Genomic DNA, 16,211 nt, shown 5'->3' on the forward strand with positions numbered 1-16,211 from the left:
GAGAGGTCTGAGGGTTTGTGAGAGACAGGCGAATTTGCAATGAAATACACCATGCCTAGGCACAGGGCCTTACCCGGGGGGTGGGGGGCTGCGCCAGGCCGATGCAATGAGCATCCAATCAGCAGAGGCTGATTACTCTGCATTTGCTGATAGGCTGAATACAAAGGACTAGTCATCATCTGGCACAGCAAAGGGAAGAAACCTCGCACTGAAGATCTTAAACTGACAAGTTCCCATAGACCCAGAAGCTGCGGCAGAGAGACCAATTACACAGAGGCATTTGGCACAATGTAGAGCATAACAAGACATCTTTGATACTTGCAGATGAGTGAGTGTAGTGCGGTAGATGGCTTGTTTTTCAAGGGATGTGGTGACTCACAACTGCCACGTTCTTGGAAGAATCTGACACCACACAGCCTGAGAGGCCATCCATTCATTACATGTGGCTCTAAAAGTGACCACCACACTCCACGTGTGTGATTGGTTAATTCCAGGAGGGCTCTACTGGGGATCTCTGCCAAATATCACTAAGCTCCAGTCATAAATGCATCTGAGAGGTCACCGACACCCTATTCAGTAAGGCACACAATTATGTCCAGTTCTCTCTCCATGAAGCCAGCCAGGCTGCCAGAGCAGTGGGATTTGCAATGATCTCCAGCTTTCCTCAAGTACAGCAACAGTGCAAGTTTTTTTGTCTTTGTGCCTCCAGGGGATGTAGGTATTACTGGCAAATCCCTAATTTCCTTTGAACTGATCTTGCTCGATCATTTCAGAACACAATCTGGCATGCCAAAGAAGGCATCGATTAGCAGACAAAGCGATGGAGGAGCTGCACGTCTCCTCCAACAAGGATGGCTGAGAGAGGGATGAGCCTAATGAGGGTAAAGATGTTGAGGCCCCAGATGACGATTCCAAAGCATCGGCCCAATGCGACAGACATGGCTGTGAGTTTCTTATAGCCACAAGATTCCAGGATGATGATGACTCACTCAAACAAGCCTCGTTCACCTGTGTCCACCATGCAGCCTCAACATTAACACCTTTGTTGCTCTCCTCAGCATCTCAATGAAGGACATCAATCTCAGAATGACTAGTCACAATATTGCGTGGCGATTACCTCATCCTTGGAATGCTCGTCAGCCTCTGAAGCATGTGGCCATTCTTCTATGGGACAAGAACTCCACCAGCACACATTGTGAAGAAATTAGACAGGGTGCAGTCTTTTTAAGCCTTGATTTCTGTGGCCCAGAGCATGTCAACACTATGTTTGGTAATATTTAGTAACTCCTTTGACAATAAAGAGAAAACATCAGATATAGTGGAGCTTCATTGTGATCCCATTTGAGATTTCCACATTTTTATTCCAGTAGTTTCTGATATATACAAGGAAACCTGTCGGTTGCCCATTGCAGAGCTAGCTCAGGGATTGTGTCAAACTACACTAGCCTTCAGGTCCAGAGTGGCTTCCTCCCATTGAATATTCTGACATCTGGGTCCTAGATACGCACCTCTTGAGCTTGCATAGTTATTGCCAGCTCACAGACATTTCAGATTTCACCAAGTGCTAGCTAGGTCCAATACTCTGCACCATGCAGGTGGAAAGTGGGAACTACTTTTGGTGTGATGTCTAGCCGTACACACGGTCGGGATATCATGGTACAGGTTGCCATGAGTGCCCAAGGTCCCTGACTATTATTAACACGGATTGCAAAGTATGTCCTAAGCTGCAATGGTCACATAAACACACAAAGTCTCTTTTAAGCACACAAGATGACTGTGTTAAGACACACTCCTCTCTGAACCCAAGTGGAATTCTCCACTAAATCGCAGCAAGATGATTCTTATACTGTGAGCCACCTAGTCTCACTGAACTCCGACTTCCACACAAATGATTTAAAATTCCAATTTCAAAATTCACACTTTCAAATCCTCTTTTAAATTCTGCTTTCCCTCCACTGCTTCCATCAAGGTTTTGCTTTCAGGCTTTACACTTATCCGTTCAGGTTTCCTTTGTCTTAAAGGCTTTTACACAACACCGAAGTCCAGCCACTGATTTCCACATTTCAAATAATGTCTGTCAGACTAGTAATTTCTCACAAACCTTAACACTAATGCTAAACATCTTTCTGGCTTTGACAAAGGGTCATCTGGACTCGAAACGTTAGCTCTTTTCTCTCCTTACAGGTGCTGCCAAACATGCTGAGATTTTCCAGCATTTTCTCTTTTGGTTTCAGATTCCAGCATCCACAGTAATTTGCTTTTATCTTTCTGGCCTTGAATGATCAAATGCCTTTGCAACTTTCTGTGACTTACTGAACAGTAATCTGTCCTGGTTCCCAGATTCCTTTGTTCCGTTGACTCCAGACTTCTTGGAAACTTCTCTTCATTTCTCTAGAATCCTTAACTAGTGGATTTTGGGTTTCTGGCATCTGTTTTCTTAACCAGTACTCTGACTTTTCTTCTAGCAAGGCTGAGAGAGATGCTCTCTCTTGGCCTTCTAAAACCAACTGCTTCTAGCCGAGCTGTGAGAGCTGCCTTCTGTCTCACTACCTATCTCTAAATTAGCTAAACTAAAACTCCAGTTACTAAGCAACCACTGCTAGTTTACTTAGTCTTCATGCCAAAATAAAGCTGCCTAAGCACAACAGAATCACAGTTGGAATTGAAACCAACCCCCACGCTACAAACACCTTTCTCCAGCATAAATCAAACCATAGGTCTTTACCCTTCCAGGCTCAGAAACGTGCTTACCAATACAAATATTAAAGCTACTTTTCCTTTCCTAACAAACCCACACTCAAAAATGACAAACATTGCATAGACGGCATTGGAAGATGCACTGAGTTAAAATGCACCAATACAGATCACCATTAAAACCTATCAGATCCAGCCTTCAGTTCAGCAGCATCAAGAACAAAAAATAAACTGCAAAATCCATACTCATGAGCCCACATGATGTGATCCTCTGACAAAAGTCTAAGATTAACATTTCCTAACCACCAGGTCGATAAAGCTTGCTGTGGATAGAAAGGTGACTATACGGAGATTGTTTAAGACACCAGAGACATGAGACACATGGTGGGAAACAACTGAGGTGGGAGATAACTGAGGAGGGAGGGAATACCTGTCACACGTTTATGACCTTGGAATATTGCGGCAAGTAGAAATGTCATTCACTAAATAACACTTTCAGATAAACAAAATAAATTACAGACATGCAAGGTCTATACAATGAGTGAACATGTGTGCCACTACTGTGCTTTCTATATTTCATATTTTTTTCCCCCCACCACCATGTCTAGGGGCTTCCCCAACATCTGCAGTAGAGGCGGAGGCAGCCTGCTAACTGCTATGCCCTGTTGTCTGTGATGACCTTGATGACTGTCCTCTGGAAGGCTGGGTTCTTGAGGGGCCTTGCCTGCTTTGGACTTCCTGCTATGCTTCAAGTGTACCCATTTCAGCCTGAGAAGCTTGCATTGCTGGGGTCACAGGCAGAGGGGCCTAGGAGTGGCTGAACAGCCCAGGAGATTCCTGAGTCCTGCTCTAAACTAGGCCCCACTGAGGTATGTGTCTCAGCACTAGTGAAGGGTGCAGGTGAACACATTGATGGCTCTACGTTTAGCCGGTCCTCAGGGTTCTCATCTGAGGTAGTCTGTAAGCTGGGGACGATGGGCTGGCTGATGGCTGCAATAGAGAGAAGAGATTATTAATGACTGGCTGGATAGTCACCTATATTAAAGAGCACTCACAATCTGAGGGTGGACAAAGAAGTTTGGAGGGGGAACCACTGGCTTGTTGGGTGATGCTGATCTCGCCTTCAGTGTAGGAACAGTTCCTGTCCTCACCAACCAGCTCTGCTGCCTATTCTTCAAAGTGGGTGGCTGGCCTGAGTTCTGCTATATCTGTTGTTGTGGGTAATCATTTCCTTTATATAGATAGATGGATAGACTATGAACAGGATAGATGCCAAAGCAGATGATACACATGCCAGCTTGCTGTGTGTGCTGAGTAAACCTATGTAAACGCTGAAGACATGACAGAATGTGACAAGAGATGAAGATGTAAAAGTGTGCATGAGAGAATCGGTGATGAAGTCCTGGCTTCTGCTGGTGGTGTATGAGATCCGTATGGACTGTAACTCCCAAAAATTTGATGGTCTTTTGAGAGGATGAGCTGAGATTGAGGAGAACGTTGACCAACAGTGGCTGGGCATGTGAGTAATTTATCACCTTCCTCCACTGGATAATGGTCCTTTTCTGAGAAGCACAGATGATGACCGCACTAGTGACCTCCTCCCAAGACTTTGTGGTGATGTTGGTGAACCCTCAACTCCTGTCACGAGGTAAAGTATTTCTTGCTCGTTCTCAACTTCTTGGAGGATTGATGCCAGTGCCTTGTCACTGAACTTCGCGGCACAGCACTTGTTTGTTCTTGGAACCGTCACTCGCTACAACAGGCCTTGGGCTGCAGAGAGTGAATTTGTGTGTGGATGTAATTTAAATATGGACCCGGAAATATGGTGAACGACAGGGTGAATGAATCCCAGCCCGCCCTACCATGAGATGCGATGCACTGTTTATTTATACATATATAATTAGGTGAAAAGCAGATGATCTGGCATAGAAACCCACCATGACAGTCCGGAGGAAGCACACCAATCTTTCACCTGCTACATTTAGTCTGTGTTATAGCAGATGTTGTAGCTCAAGGATAGATTGTTCGGATTGGAGCAAAGAAAGATAACAGGAGGTCTCATGGTGATATTCAAATTTGTGAGGAATTTTCATAGATTGAATGGTTATAAACTGTGGCAAGTGAATTGGTAACCAATGTTCATAGAATATTTGGAACTAGAGGGAAAATATGATGAAACCTTTTCACACAGAAGGTTATCAAATCATGAACGCATAATTTGAATGGAGAATGGAAGCAAATTCCATCGGAAGTTTCAAGAGGCATTTCGAGATAAACCTGGAGGGTTAGTTTTTCAGGGTTGCAGGACGAAAAGATGGGATGCGTGACTCAATTGAATAACTCTTTCCAAGACATGTACAGGATCAACAAAGCAAACAGGCACTTTCTAAACTGTAAAATTCTATGACTCTATTCGATATACTCTACAGACTTGCTTTTCTTTCTTGCTTGCATTGGTGGAAAATTTGCTTCAGGAGGCATAAGTAACTTCTTTCTTGTGAAAGTAAATACGGCATCACTTTCATCTTCATCGTCCTCATCTAATGGGTCCAGGAGTATGAGATCGCTGTAATAGAGGCTTCTAAGTATTTCTTCACAGTAGTATGGTACACCATAGCTGCGCTCTGTCAGTAACCTGGCAATGTGGCAACAAACTTACTGTTTTAATACTGCATTAAGTATTTTAAAAAGAAAATCAATAATACATATTTACAACATGAATTTGTATTTATGTCGCATCTTCAATGTAGCAAATCATCCAAAGACATTGGTTAGAATTCTCCGGCTGTTCACTGGCAGCGGGATTCTCTGATACAACCTACAGTGCACACCTGTCCGGTTTCCCAGCAGTGTTGGGTGACTTCAACAGGAATTTCCATTGACCGTGGTGGGAGCAGACCATCCCACCGCCAGCGAACGGCATCCCACCGAGAAACACATGGCTGGTTCATTGGAAATAAGCCAAGTTTGATAGGCTACATCTGAAACTTGTCACATATCCTTAAATTTTCTGACGTCCCTTTTTGTTACAAGGATAATAGTTGGGGTCACATTTGACACGGAATACCCATTGGTGGTCTCACTGTTCTATGAGACTGGAATATTATACATTGTGTTATCTCCATATTTAAGGAAGGACATAATTAACCTGGAGATGTTACAATGAAGGTTCACTGCATTGGTTTCTGGGAAGAGAAGTTGTCCTATTTTGAAAAGCTAAGTAAATTGGGCTTATACTCTCTCCAATTTAGTAGAATGAGTGGTGACCTCATTGAGACATACAACATTCTGAAGGGATTTGACAGCATGGACGCTGAGATAGGTACTGAGAGGATGTAATAATAACAGTTTATTGTCACAAGTAGGCTTCAACGAAGTTACTGTGAAAAGCTCCTAGTCGCCACATTCCGGCGCCTTTTCGGGGAGGCTGATACGGGAATTGAACCCGTGCTGCTTGCCTTGTTCTGCATTACAAGCCAGCTGTTTAGCCCACTGTGCTAAACCAACCCCAGGATGTTTCCCCTGATTGGGGAATCTAGAATATGGAAACAGAGTCTCAGGATAAGGGGCCAATCATTTGGTATTAAGAGAAAGATACACTTTTCCACTTAAACAGTTGAGAATCAATGGAATTAGAACATAGAACAGTACAGCACAGAACAGGCCCTTCGGCCCTCGATGTTGTGCCGAGCCATGATCACCCTATTCAAACCCACGCATCCACCCTATACCCGTAACCCAACAACCCCACCCCCTTAACCTTACTTTTTTTTAGGTTTGGAAAGTGTTTGGTCTCTTAGGAATTAAGGGATATGTTGAGCAGGCAGAAATGTAGAGTTGAGGCTGAACATCAGCCATGGTGTATTGAATGGCTTGATGGGCCATGTGGTCTACTCCAGCTCCTTATAAACACTTGGTCTTATAAACAAGGCAATGTGAAACTATGCATCAAAAAAGTTACATGCCTTCTCCTTACCAGTCAGTCCTCTGCGCAAATATTGGACTGGATGGGAAGGGATTATGATAATGCAAGTATTCTGTGCTTTATAGAAATAAATTATAGCGAAATCAGAGCAAGCTACATTGTAGTCATGTTATTGACTACAATTTAATTTGCACACTCAATTGTTTTCATCAGTTATGGCCCAAGTGCTGTTATTGTTCTGGTACTATGAATATCTTTATACACATGGGCTGACCCATCAATTAAGATCTGATAAACATTTTGCATCATTTTCCAGCACTTTTGGTAAATCTCTCAATGGAAGCAATGGAGCCATGTTATTAAATGCCAGCAGTCAGTGTAGGATTTGTGCTATTTGTGATACAACAGGCACTTAATTTACCTGGGAGGCAGAGGGCATAATGTAGGGTGTGATAAAGTGTTATGAAACCCATTCTTATCTGCTTGTCATGAATGGAGGTCGGGAACTCCAAGTCCGGACAGTCGTCAGATTGTGTGCACTTGCACAGGCTAGGGGTGTGCTGCATATGCACACTTTTACATCTCTGCATTCTTCAGGCCAAGGACAGGCCCTGCAGATGATGCCTGCACATAGAAAAAAAAAGAAGGGTGTGGAAACCCTAATCAGGTGACTGGCTGCAGAGGACAAGAGTTCAGAAGCATCCCAGGGAGAAGGAAAAGGAAGGGTGACAGCAAGAGGTTCCAAAAGGAAGTCCCAGGTGAGGGACCAATATAGGGCACAGAAACAGGACCTAGTTAAGTTAGGAAAAGGAGAAATGTGCTCCAATTTGAGAAAGGCTGCAGGAAGCCCTGGGAATTGAAAAGGGCTAAGAAGAAGTCCTGAAGATCCAAGAAGACAGCAGTAGATTGGTGACTCGGTGCTCTAGGCCACTGGGGAATAGGTACCTCTTTGATATAGTGCTGTTCTGCCTGCACCGGCTGAAGAGCTGAAATTCTGCTTGTAGTTGATACTTAAGTGTATTCAGGAATCCGGGGGAATGGAATTTCAAAAGGTGAGATTAAAGCCCTGTGAGGTGGACAGTCATTGGATCTTTGGAGAGAATTTCAAGGTGATAGCTACGAAGGTCAAGATTGGAAACCCCCGTGAGAGAGGCAGAGTTTCAATGAGATTGACTCACAGCGTGACAAACATCTGGATAGGTGGATTGGCCATGATAAATTGCCCCTAATGACCAAAAAAGGTTAGGAGGGGTTATTGGTTTACGGGGATAGGATGGAAGTGAGGGCTTAAATGGTCGGTGCAGACTTGATTGGCGGAATGGGCTCCTTCTGCACTGTATGTTCTACGTTTATCTTTGTGACCTTGTGTAGTAAAGTTTATTTTTGTTTGTTCAAAACTCAAAATCTTGTGACTTTATTCTCTTAGTAAGTGCCTTGGATCTCAAACTTTTTCTACTTTAAACAAAACATTATTGGTCCCTCACTGGATCTCATCAACAAAATGGAATCTGGCCAAGGATCACAACAACAGAGATCACGGGGATCGGAGACATCAGTATGACCTCTGTGGGCTCAACATTTTTGGTATATTCTGTGCGCTCAACATTTTTGTCATTTTCAATGCAGCCAAAACTCGACTCCATGCCTTTATTATTTCAAAGTTTGGCTTCTGCAATTAAATCTTCACTGACCTTTCCATGCCCACCATCCACAGTCCACAATTTGTTCACGTTTCTCAGTGAGCATCCTTGTTGACACAAACAGTTAACTGAAATTACCCACATCCTCTCCAAGCTTCAAAGGATTCCTTGTCCGTTAGTTAACTTTGAAAGCATTAGCTTTCAAACTATTCACAGCCTTGCTCCGTTTTGCATTAGAAGCACCAAGGTGGGACCAAGAGGGCTGAATTTTATGAAATTCTAAAGATGCCATCACCTTCAGCAACATCTCAATTGTGCAGTTTGGTTGAAGTACTGTTTGGATGCTTCAACTACATTTTGTTGAAGTACATGACATTTGGGAGAAGGGCACGAGGTCAGGCAGAAGAGAACCACCTATTGCAGAAGTACATGAGGAGGGGTGGCATCCTTCCATCCCCTTCCTGCTAGTACAGGAGCTCTCTCCTGCTCTGGATCTCACACATAAAAACATTCAGTACCGACATCTGAGAAGCTCTTCATCCTCTCCATCGGGAGACATACTGCGGCATGCTGTGTGATAGCGAGAATACTCTGTACCTGCAGTGGAAGTGGATTGAGGAGCCTACTCATTCTGCTGCATGAAGGGGAGGCGGTGGCATAGTGGTATTGTCGCTGGACTAGTAATTCAGAGACTCGGATAATGATCTTGGGACCTGGGTTCGAATCCCACCACGGCATTTAAACTCAAAAAAAATCTGGAATCATTGTTGATTGTCGTAAAAACAGGCCTGGTTCATTAAAGCCCTTTAGGGAAGGAAATCTGCCATCTTTACCCAGTGAGCCATGATAGAATTGCAGAGCAGACCTGATGGGCTGAATGGCCTAATTCTGCTCCTATATCTTATGAAATGGTCATAAGAGAATCAACAAGGAAATTGGAAAAACAGAAAATCTGGGGATGGAAAAGACACCAATTGACAACTGTATTGCAGAAGCTGCTTGATCATATTGTTTTAACAAACCCCTAAAAATTACTGTGGACAAAAATAAGAAGTTTATTACTGATAATGAGCAATTGGAGGAAAATATGATCAATATAACAAAGCAACATTCACATAGGAAAGAGGAGTTTGTTAATGGAAAATGAGAACTGATGAGAACAATTGAGTATCAATCACGGGAAGTAGAACACTTGACTAAGGCCTTGAAATGTCTGAATCATAAACTTGCAAAAGTAAATTTAACAAATTATTTTCAATTAAAATTGGATAAACTTCAAGCATCAGAAGTCTGTGGGAGGTATTGTGGAAAACGTCTTTAACAGGAAAAGGAACTGCTAGTGAATTGGGACAGTTGGTTGAATGTGGAATTTAAAACCACAAATGAACTGTTAGAACTTTGTTGTGATAAGAGTAACGAGATTCTTGAACTCCAATGCGATTTGGAGAAGCAGAAGAATGAGATGTAAAGCATGGAAGAGCAGGACCAGAATTTAAAAGCAGACAGGGAAAATTTTAAGAAACTGATTGGAGATCTAATGATTAAATTGAAGAAGTCTAAACAGCAGTCAGTAACCATGGAAGAAAGATTCTGAAATGAACTCCATGTCCATGCAAAGGTTTAAACATTGTATAACAGTTCCACGAATGACTCTTGAAACAAGGTAACTGAAATAACTAGAGTAGTCGCTGACCTGCATGAAGAGATTACCAAACTTGGAAAAGAATTGGAAAATGGGTGAATAAATAAAAAATAGATAAAATAATGAAATAAGTGAAAATAAAGGCTCCATTTTTGAAACCACAAGAATAATATGAGTGTGTTTCAAAGAATGGAGAACATCTCTTGGATTAACCAGAACGTGACTTGAGTAAACAGAGGAAACGTCACTCGATGGAAGTTTGTTCAGTAGATGTTGATCAAAACAATGGACAGGGAAAATCCGTTATGGAAGAAATGAGTGAGGAAGAAATTTTTTAAGTTGATTGCCAACAGGAATTGGACAATGTCCATTGCAAACATAAAGGACCCGCTGAAGGCAGGTTTCTATTCATAGAGGAGAAAAATAAGAAAGATCCCATTTTCTTCTGTACTAAAGTGGAAAATCTGAGGCAAAAATCATTATATCACACAAGATGGTTGTATATCAATCATATTTGAAGAAAGGAAGACCAGAATATCGGTTGACAGTCGGGGATTGTTGAGAACGCCATAGAATCTGCTTTGGTTGCACCTGTCATTTACTTTGGAGTGTGGTGTGTCTGACCACAGTTTGCCTGTGAATTCACATGTATTGATACTTACTCTGAATATTAGAGTAGCAGATAGATATTGTAAATGGTGTTACATTTAGGCATTTGGTTGTACTTATGAAGAGATAGTTGAGGTGAAGGAATAGCCTGATTTGAATAATTTACTGTGTTTGTATTGAAATCTTTCCAAACTTTTAGCCTAGCGTAACATAGTTCACTTTTTTAAATAAATGTTTTATTCTTTGTATTTAAAATATACCAGAAGACTCCTGTGAATGTGTTCAGTAATTGCCCTCCATTGTTTCAAGAAAAAAAACCTTTGGATCTACCAAGCCAGGTTTCACTCTGGGGTCTGACATGTCTAGTAGTAACATCAGCAGGTATCATAATACTTGGAAGAATGTAGATTTCTCAGATGACTGCAGAACTAGAAAAGGTTACAAGGAACAAGGCCATGAAGAGAATACGAAGATGATAATTATAAATTTGAGCACTTGGAGAACTAAGAACCAATGTCAGTCATCAAGTACGGGCACACGGGACAAACAGGACTTAATGTGGTGTAGAATACTGGCAGTTGTGTTTTGGGGTGCTATGTCTTTTCGTCCGACGTCATTTCGTCCAACGACACTTCGTCCACGTCTTTTGGTCCAACGTCTTTTTGTCCGCCCGTCTTTTGGTCCAACGTCACTTCGTCCAATTATCCAATTACAAAAAGTTTAATTTAGTTTTTCAATGTTACTGCTCAAGGATCCTCTCCACCTATTTCGCCTCTTGATGTTGAGTTCTGTATTTGTGCTGCTTGATCTCCAGACATTATTAAGAAAAGCTGCAGGATATTCACCCATGTATGCTCCAGCGTGATGAGAGCCATTGTATCTGATGGAATATTTGATCATTTCAGACCTGTAATGTCAGAACCCACTGCCAACCAGAGGTTTTAATCACTCGACGAAAATCGAGAAATAAATCTGCTTCTTTCAGAACTGCACTCATTGTCTAAATCCAATTAGACTCCCACTTATATCTGTGTCTGTCGGAATTGTAGAATATCAAATCATCTTGTCCTCTCCCCATTATTCTCTCTCGGGTACAGTTCTGGAAATCTAACTTTTAGGGAATTTCGGGAATTTACAATTTACATCAATTTTAAGTAATTTCGGGAATTTTATGTAATTAGTAAACTTTTAGATTTTTTAACTGCACTTTTAGATTTTTTAACTTTTTAACTGCATTTTTCAACTTGCATTTTACTTGCATTTTATCAATTACTTGCATTTTAACAATTAAATTCACTTGCTGTATTGTACTTGCATTTTATCAATTAAATGGTTTTATACGGAGTTAATTTGTAATTGGATAATTGGACGAAGTGACGTTGGACCAAAAGACGGGCGGACAAAAAGACGTTGGACCAAAAGACGTGGACGAAGTGTCGTTGGACGAAGTGACGTCGGACGAAAAGACGCGACACAGTGTTTTGGACGCATGTGCCCTAATTCTCTAGAAACATCACATTAGAAAGCAAAACCTTTATTTATACAGTGTCCTTTCAGACCACAGGACATGTCAGTGTGCTTTGCTGCCAATGAAATCCTTTTCAAGGATACTTACTGTTATAATATATAGGAAATGCAACAGCAAATTTATGCACAGGAAACTCTATGATAATCTGTTTTATTGGATTGTTGATTCAGTGGTTAAATATGCGCTAGAACTTTGGGGATGGCTCCCTTGCTCTTCTTCAAAATAGTATGGTAGGATAATCTATATCCACCTGAGATGACAAAGGAGGCCTTGGTATATCCCATCCAGAAGATGGAACTTCAGGTAATGCAGCACTCACTAAGAACTGCACGGGTGTCAACATTTGATTTTTGTGCTTAAAACCTGGAATGGGACTTGAACCGATAATTCTCTGGCTCAGAGGTTATGGTGTTACTCAGTGAGCCACGACACCCTGTTTGTAACATCAAATTCTGACACATTTTCAGGTTTTGAGGCAGTAAGACTCAGGAAAATAAATTAACTGAGAGTAATCTGTTTTTTCAATTCACAAGAGTGATCTTGTGAATCATAAAATCCCTACGTTGCAGCAGGCCATTCGGCCCAGTGAGTCCACATCGGCTCTCTGAAGGAACACACTACCTGGGCCCACTCCTCCATCCTATCCCTGTAACCCGAGAACCCCATCTAACATTTGAACACTTAGGGACAATTTTATCATGGCCAATCCACCTCATCTGCACATCGTTGGACAATGGGAGGAAAGCGGAGCATCCGGAGGAAACCCACGCGGACACACAAATATTCATTCATTGGCAGCAAAGGATGTAGAGAAAGGAAATAAACTTTCATTAAATCTGGAAGACAAACAAATTGATGTTGGAAATCTAGATAGTCAGGCTATGTTTGTTATTGAGAATAGCTTAATCCTGATATTTACATTAACAAGCATATATACTGCGGTTGAATTTTGTACTCACGTCTCCAGTTCTCGTGGAATACTAATGACCCCCAGGATTTGGCAGGCAAGTGGACGGATTATACTTGGATCCAAGCCTGAAAGCTTTACGTATAGAGTCCTTTGGCTCCTCATGACCATTATAGCAGCTTGACATGGTGGTTTTTCTAGAGTGAATGGCCTCAGTGCCATGACCACGAATAAAGGAAGGCTAGCACGCATTTGTAAAATAAGTTCCCACGATGGTGTATCAATATATTGAACCTGGTCAATGACTAGCAGACCTGTATCAGTTGCAATAGTCTGTAGCACACCAATAAATGAGTCAATTAGTAATAAGAATGTATATTATCTTTAGCTGATGCATATGTAAAAATATAAGGAGGTATACAGACATTAACTTATTTAACAGGAATAAACTTTATCTGAGACTAAATTGATGTTCTATCAGAGTAACACTGTCCATAAGGCATCTTATCGCTCCTCAACTAACTCCGAAGACTGAATCTTACATGAGGAGCAGAATCTCTGCCCCGCCCAGCATAAAGGTTGCAAGCCTATCCGTGCTTGGTGGATCTTTCAGGGGCCAGGCTGGCTGGCCCCGGTGAGGCAGGTAGAGGGCTGAAATCTACGATTTGGAGAGCAGGGGTGGCGGGGTGTGTGCAGATGGGCAGGGTGAATATCTCTGAGAGAGACCTCTGATGGGCACAAGGTGCCAGGCAAAGGTGCATACTCCTCCCGACCCACTCGATTATGCTAGGACACTTTATGCCTGCTTCCATCACTGAAGGTAAAAGTGCCAGCTGTCATAGAAGGATGTCCTTCTGTAGCTAATGCGTCCAGTGCCCCAGGACCAATACTCAAAGGGTCATGCCAGAGCAGGCACATGATGAGTATGGTGCCAAGGGAGGTGTAAATTTCTGGACCTAGGGTTTTGCCAGTATGTATAACTCCCATGGGCAGGATTTTCTGGCCATTCACACTGGTGGAATGTCACAGTCCAGCCAACGATGCACCATCACCATGGGTTTTGCAGCAGTAAGGGGTGCAGTCAATGGGAAACCCCGTTGACAGCAGCAGGATTTGAAGATCACTCTGCTGGCCACTGGCAGCCACCTCCACCACTGCAGAAGATGCTGCGAAGGGGAGGAATATTCTGCCTAATGTTTATCTACTTAGCATTGGAATACTTTAATGTGCTTTTTATCAATTATATTTATAATTGAACATTATGCACAGAATTAAAGAAAGAGTATTTGCAAATATGTCAACAGGAACCATTTTTGGAAACTTAGGTGAATCCTTTGCATAAAAGTTTTGGGAACTCCATTACCTGTACCTTCCTCTGCAAATCACATAACATCCTGACTCCCATATATATCGCCTGGCCTTGTTACTGGGTCAAAAACTGGGAACTCCCTTTCTTGTAGCATGGCGGGGTTATCTTTAACTGCGCAGATTAAAGCTGCTCAAGAAGAAAGTCACCACCATCTTAAGGCAACCAAGGATGTGCAGGAAATGCTGCCCTTGGCAGCAAAACCCCCATCCCAAGAATGAACGTGTTCAGAAACAATCATGTTTCATCAAATGGAGGAGCAGGCTCGAGGGGTCAAATTGTTTATCCCTGCTCTAATTCAAATATGTTCATGTCAGCAGCACACTACAGTAAACATTTAAGACTAGATCAACCCATCCAAACTACAGTATAAATTTTAAATATCAATTACACTAGACCTGTTACATAGCATATAAGTCAATAATTCAGTATGCTTAATATTTGAGAAATTCATTTTAAGCCCATTGAAGACATTAATTTCTTGGAGATCCACTATAGATACAAATTATTGCAGAAAAACTATCTGTGGGATTTCTATACGTTGTGCTGTAATTTGTCAACAATGACTTGATGCAGTTGTGCATTGATTTCTGCTGATATTGTATTAAACTGACAATAATTCTTACACATTTTCAGTCAAACCTTATTTTAATCACGGTTTAATTAATTCTGCCTCAAAACTATTTGAAATACGTAAATAAATAGCGAGGAGTCTGATTCTAACCATGCAGTGATAGCAACGATAAGCAGCAAAATAAAATCTCCTTTGCTCCAGGTACACAAATAAGGATTGAAATGCTCAGCGAGTGGAGGCACTTACTGTGCATGTTTATTTGGCACAAGATGAATAATTTAACAAAATTATACCCTATTTACAAAAGAGTCATAGAAAGTTAATCGAAAATTGTTACCTGCTTGATTATTGCAATCACGTAATTTCTAAATGTCCTGTGTTTGGTTCTACTGTCCATGAGAGAGACCTTTTCTGAAATTGGAAACTGAAAAACAAAATTAATACGTTGAGGACGCTTTTTAAAAAAATCTCCCAATTGGCTCCCTCCTCTAGGTACTTGTTTCTTTCTGGGGTACAACTCCAAAGTGCTTCTCGTACCTTGTCCAAAGTCCCATTTCATGTGTGTGAATCGAGAAACTCATTGCAGGATGGCTATTTGACAATGGAAGGCATTGCAGTTATGGTGATTTAATTTTGACCTTGTGTGTGTTAGGGCAGTGATTATATTATTGGACAGGTAATTCAGAGTTACGGGCTAATTAATTTTTAAAACCTCTCGAGTATTAAAAAGCTTTCATCAATAAAAATTACCATGAAGTTGCCAATTCGTTCACTGACATCCTTTAGAGAGAGTTTCCTTCTGCCTTTACCCAATTTAACCTAAGTGTAACTCTGATCTTTTATCAGTCACATGGCTTATCCAACACGACCAGTTCTCGATGAGCAAAAATTTCCTCCAGTTAAATATCCATTTTTCAGTTCTCCACCACAAACTCCATCACCGTCACCCTTCTGCCTGATCACTCTCTGAGGTTGAAACAGACCATTCACAATTTTGTCACACGATTTGACTGAGATGAGTTTCTGACGACATATCCGCCCCATCACCAATGCTATTCGCTGCCAAAAGATTTCCACCTCTAACCATCCATCAGTTTATCAGCTGCTGAAAACCCTTATCCGTACCTTTTCTATCTCTAGATATGCTTATCCTAATGTTCTTTTGGCCAGTCTTCCATATTTCACCCTGTTTAAATTGCACTCAATTGAAAAATCGACTGCCCATATTGTAACTTGGGCCAAGTTCTGTTAACTCATCATACTTGTGCCCACTTGACCGAGAGCACGTCCCAGTCCAGAAAAGTTTTGATTTCAGGGGTGGGATTC

General features: G+C 41.7%; 1 protein-coding gene across 1 annotated transcript in view; it reads right to left on the minus strand.

Annotated features, from left to right (window-relative positions):
* The window catches only part of LOC119961981 (adenylate cyclase type 10-like), a 324,780-nt gene that overhangs the window by 172,012 nt on the left and 136,557 nt on the right, over positions 1–16,211 (minus strand). Inside the window, exons 15-17 of the mRNA XM_038789668.1 lie at positions 15,223–15,309; positions 12,998–13,278; positions 5,130–5,329 (exon numbers count right to left, since the gene is read on the minus strand). Of these exons, the coding sequence (XP_038645596.1) occupies positions 5,130–5,329; positions 12,998–13,278; positions 15,223–15,309 (568 nt within the window). The remainder of the gene's footprint in view (positions 1–5,129; positions 5,330–12,997; positions 13,279–15,222; positions 15,310–16,211) is intronic.

The sequence above is a fragment of the Scyliorhinus canicula genome, chromosome 2 (assembly GCF_902713615.1).
Source record: "Scyliorhinus canicula chromosome 2, sScyCan1.1, whole genome shotgun sequence".
NCBI classification, from domain to species: Eukaryota; Metazoa; Chordata; class Chondrichthyes; order Carcharhiniformes; family Scyliorhinidae; genus Scyliorhinus; species Scyliorhinus canicula.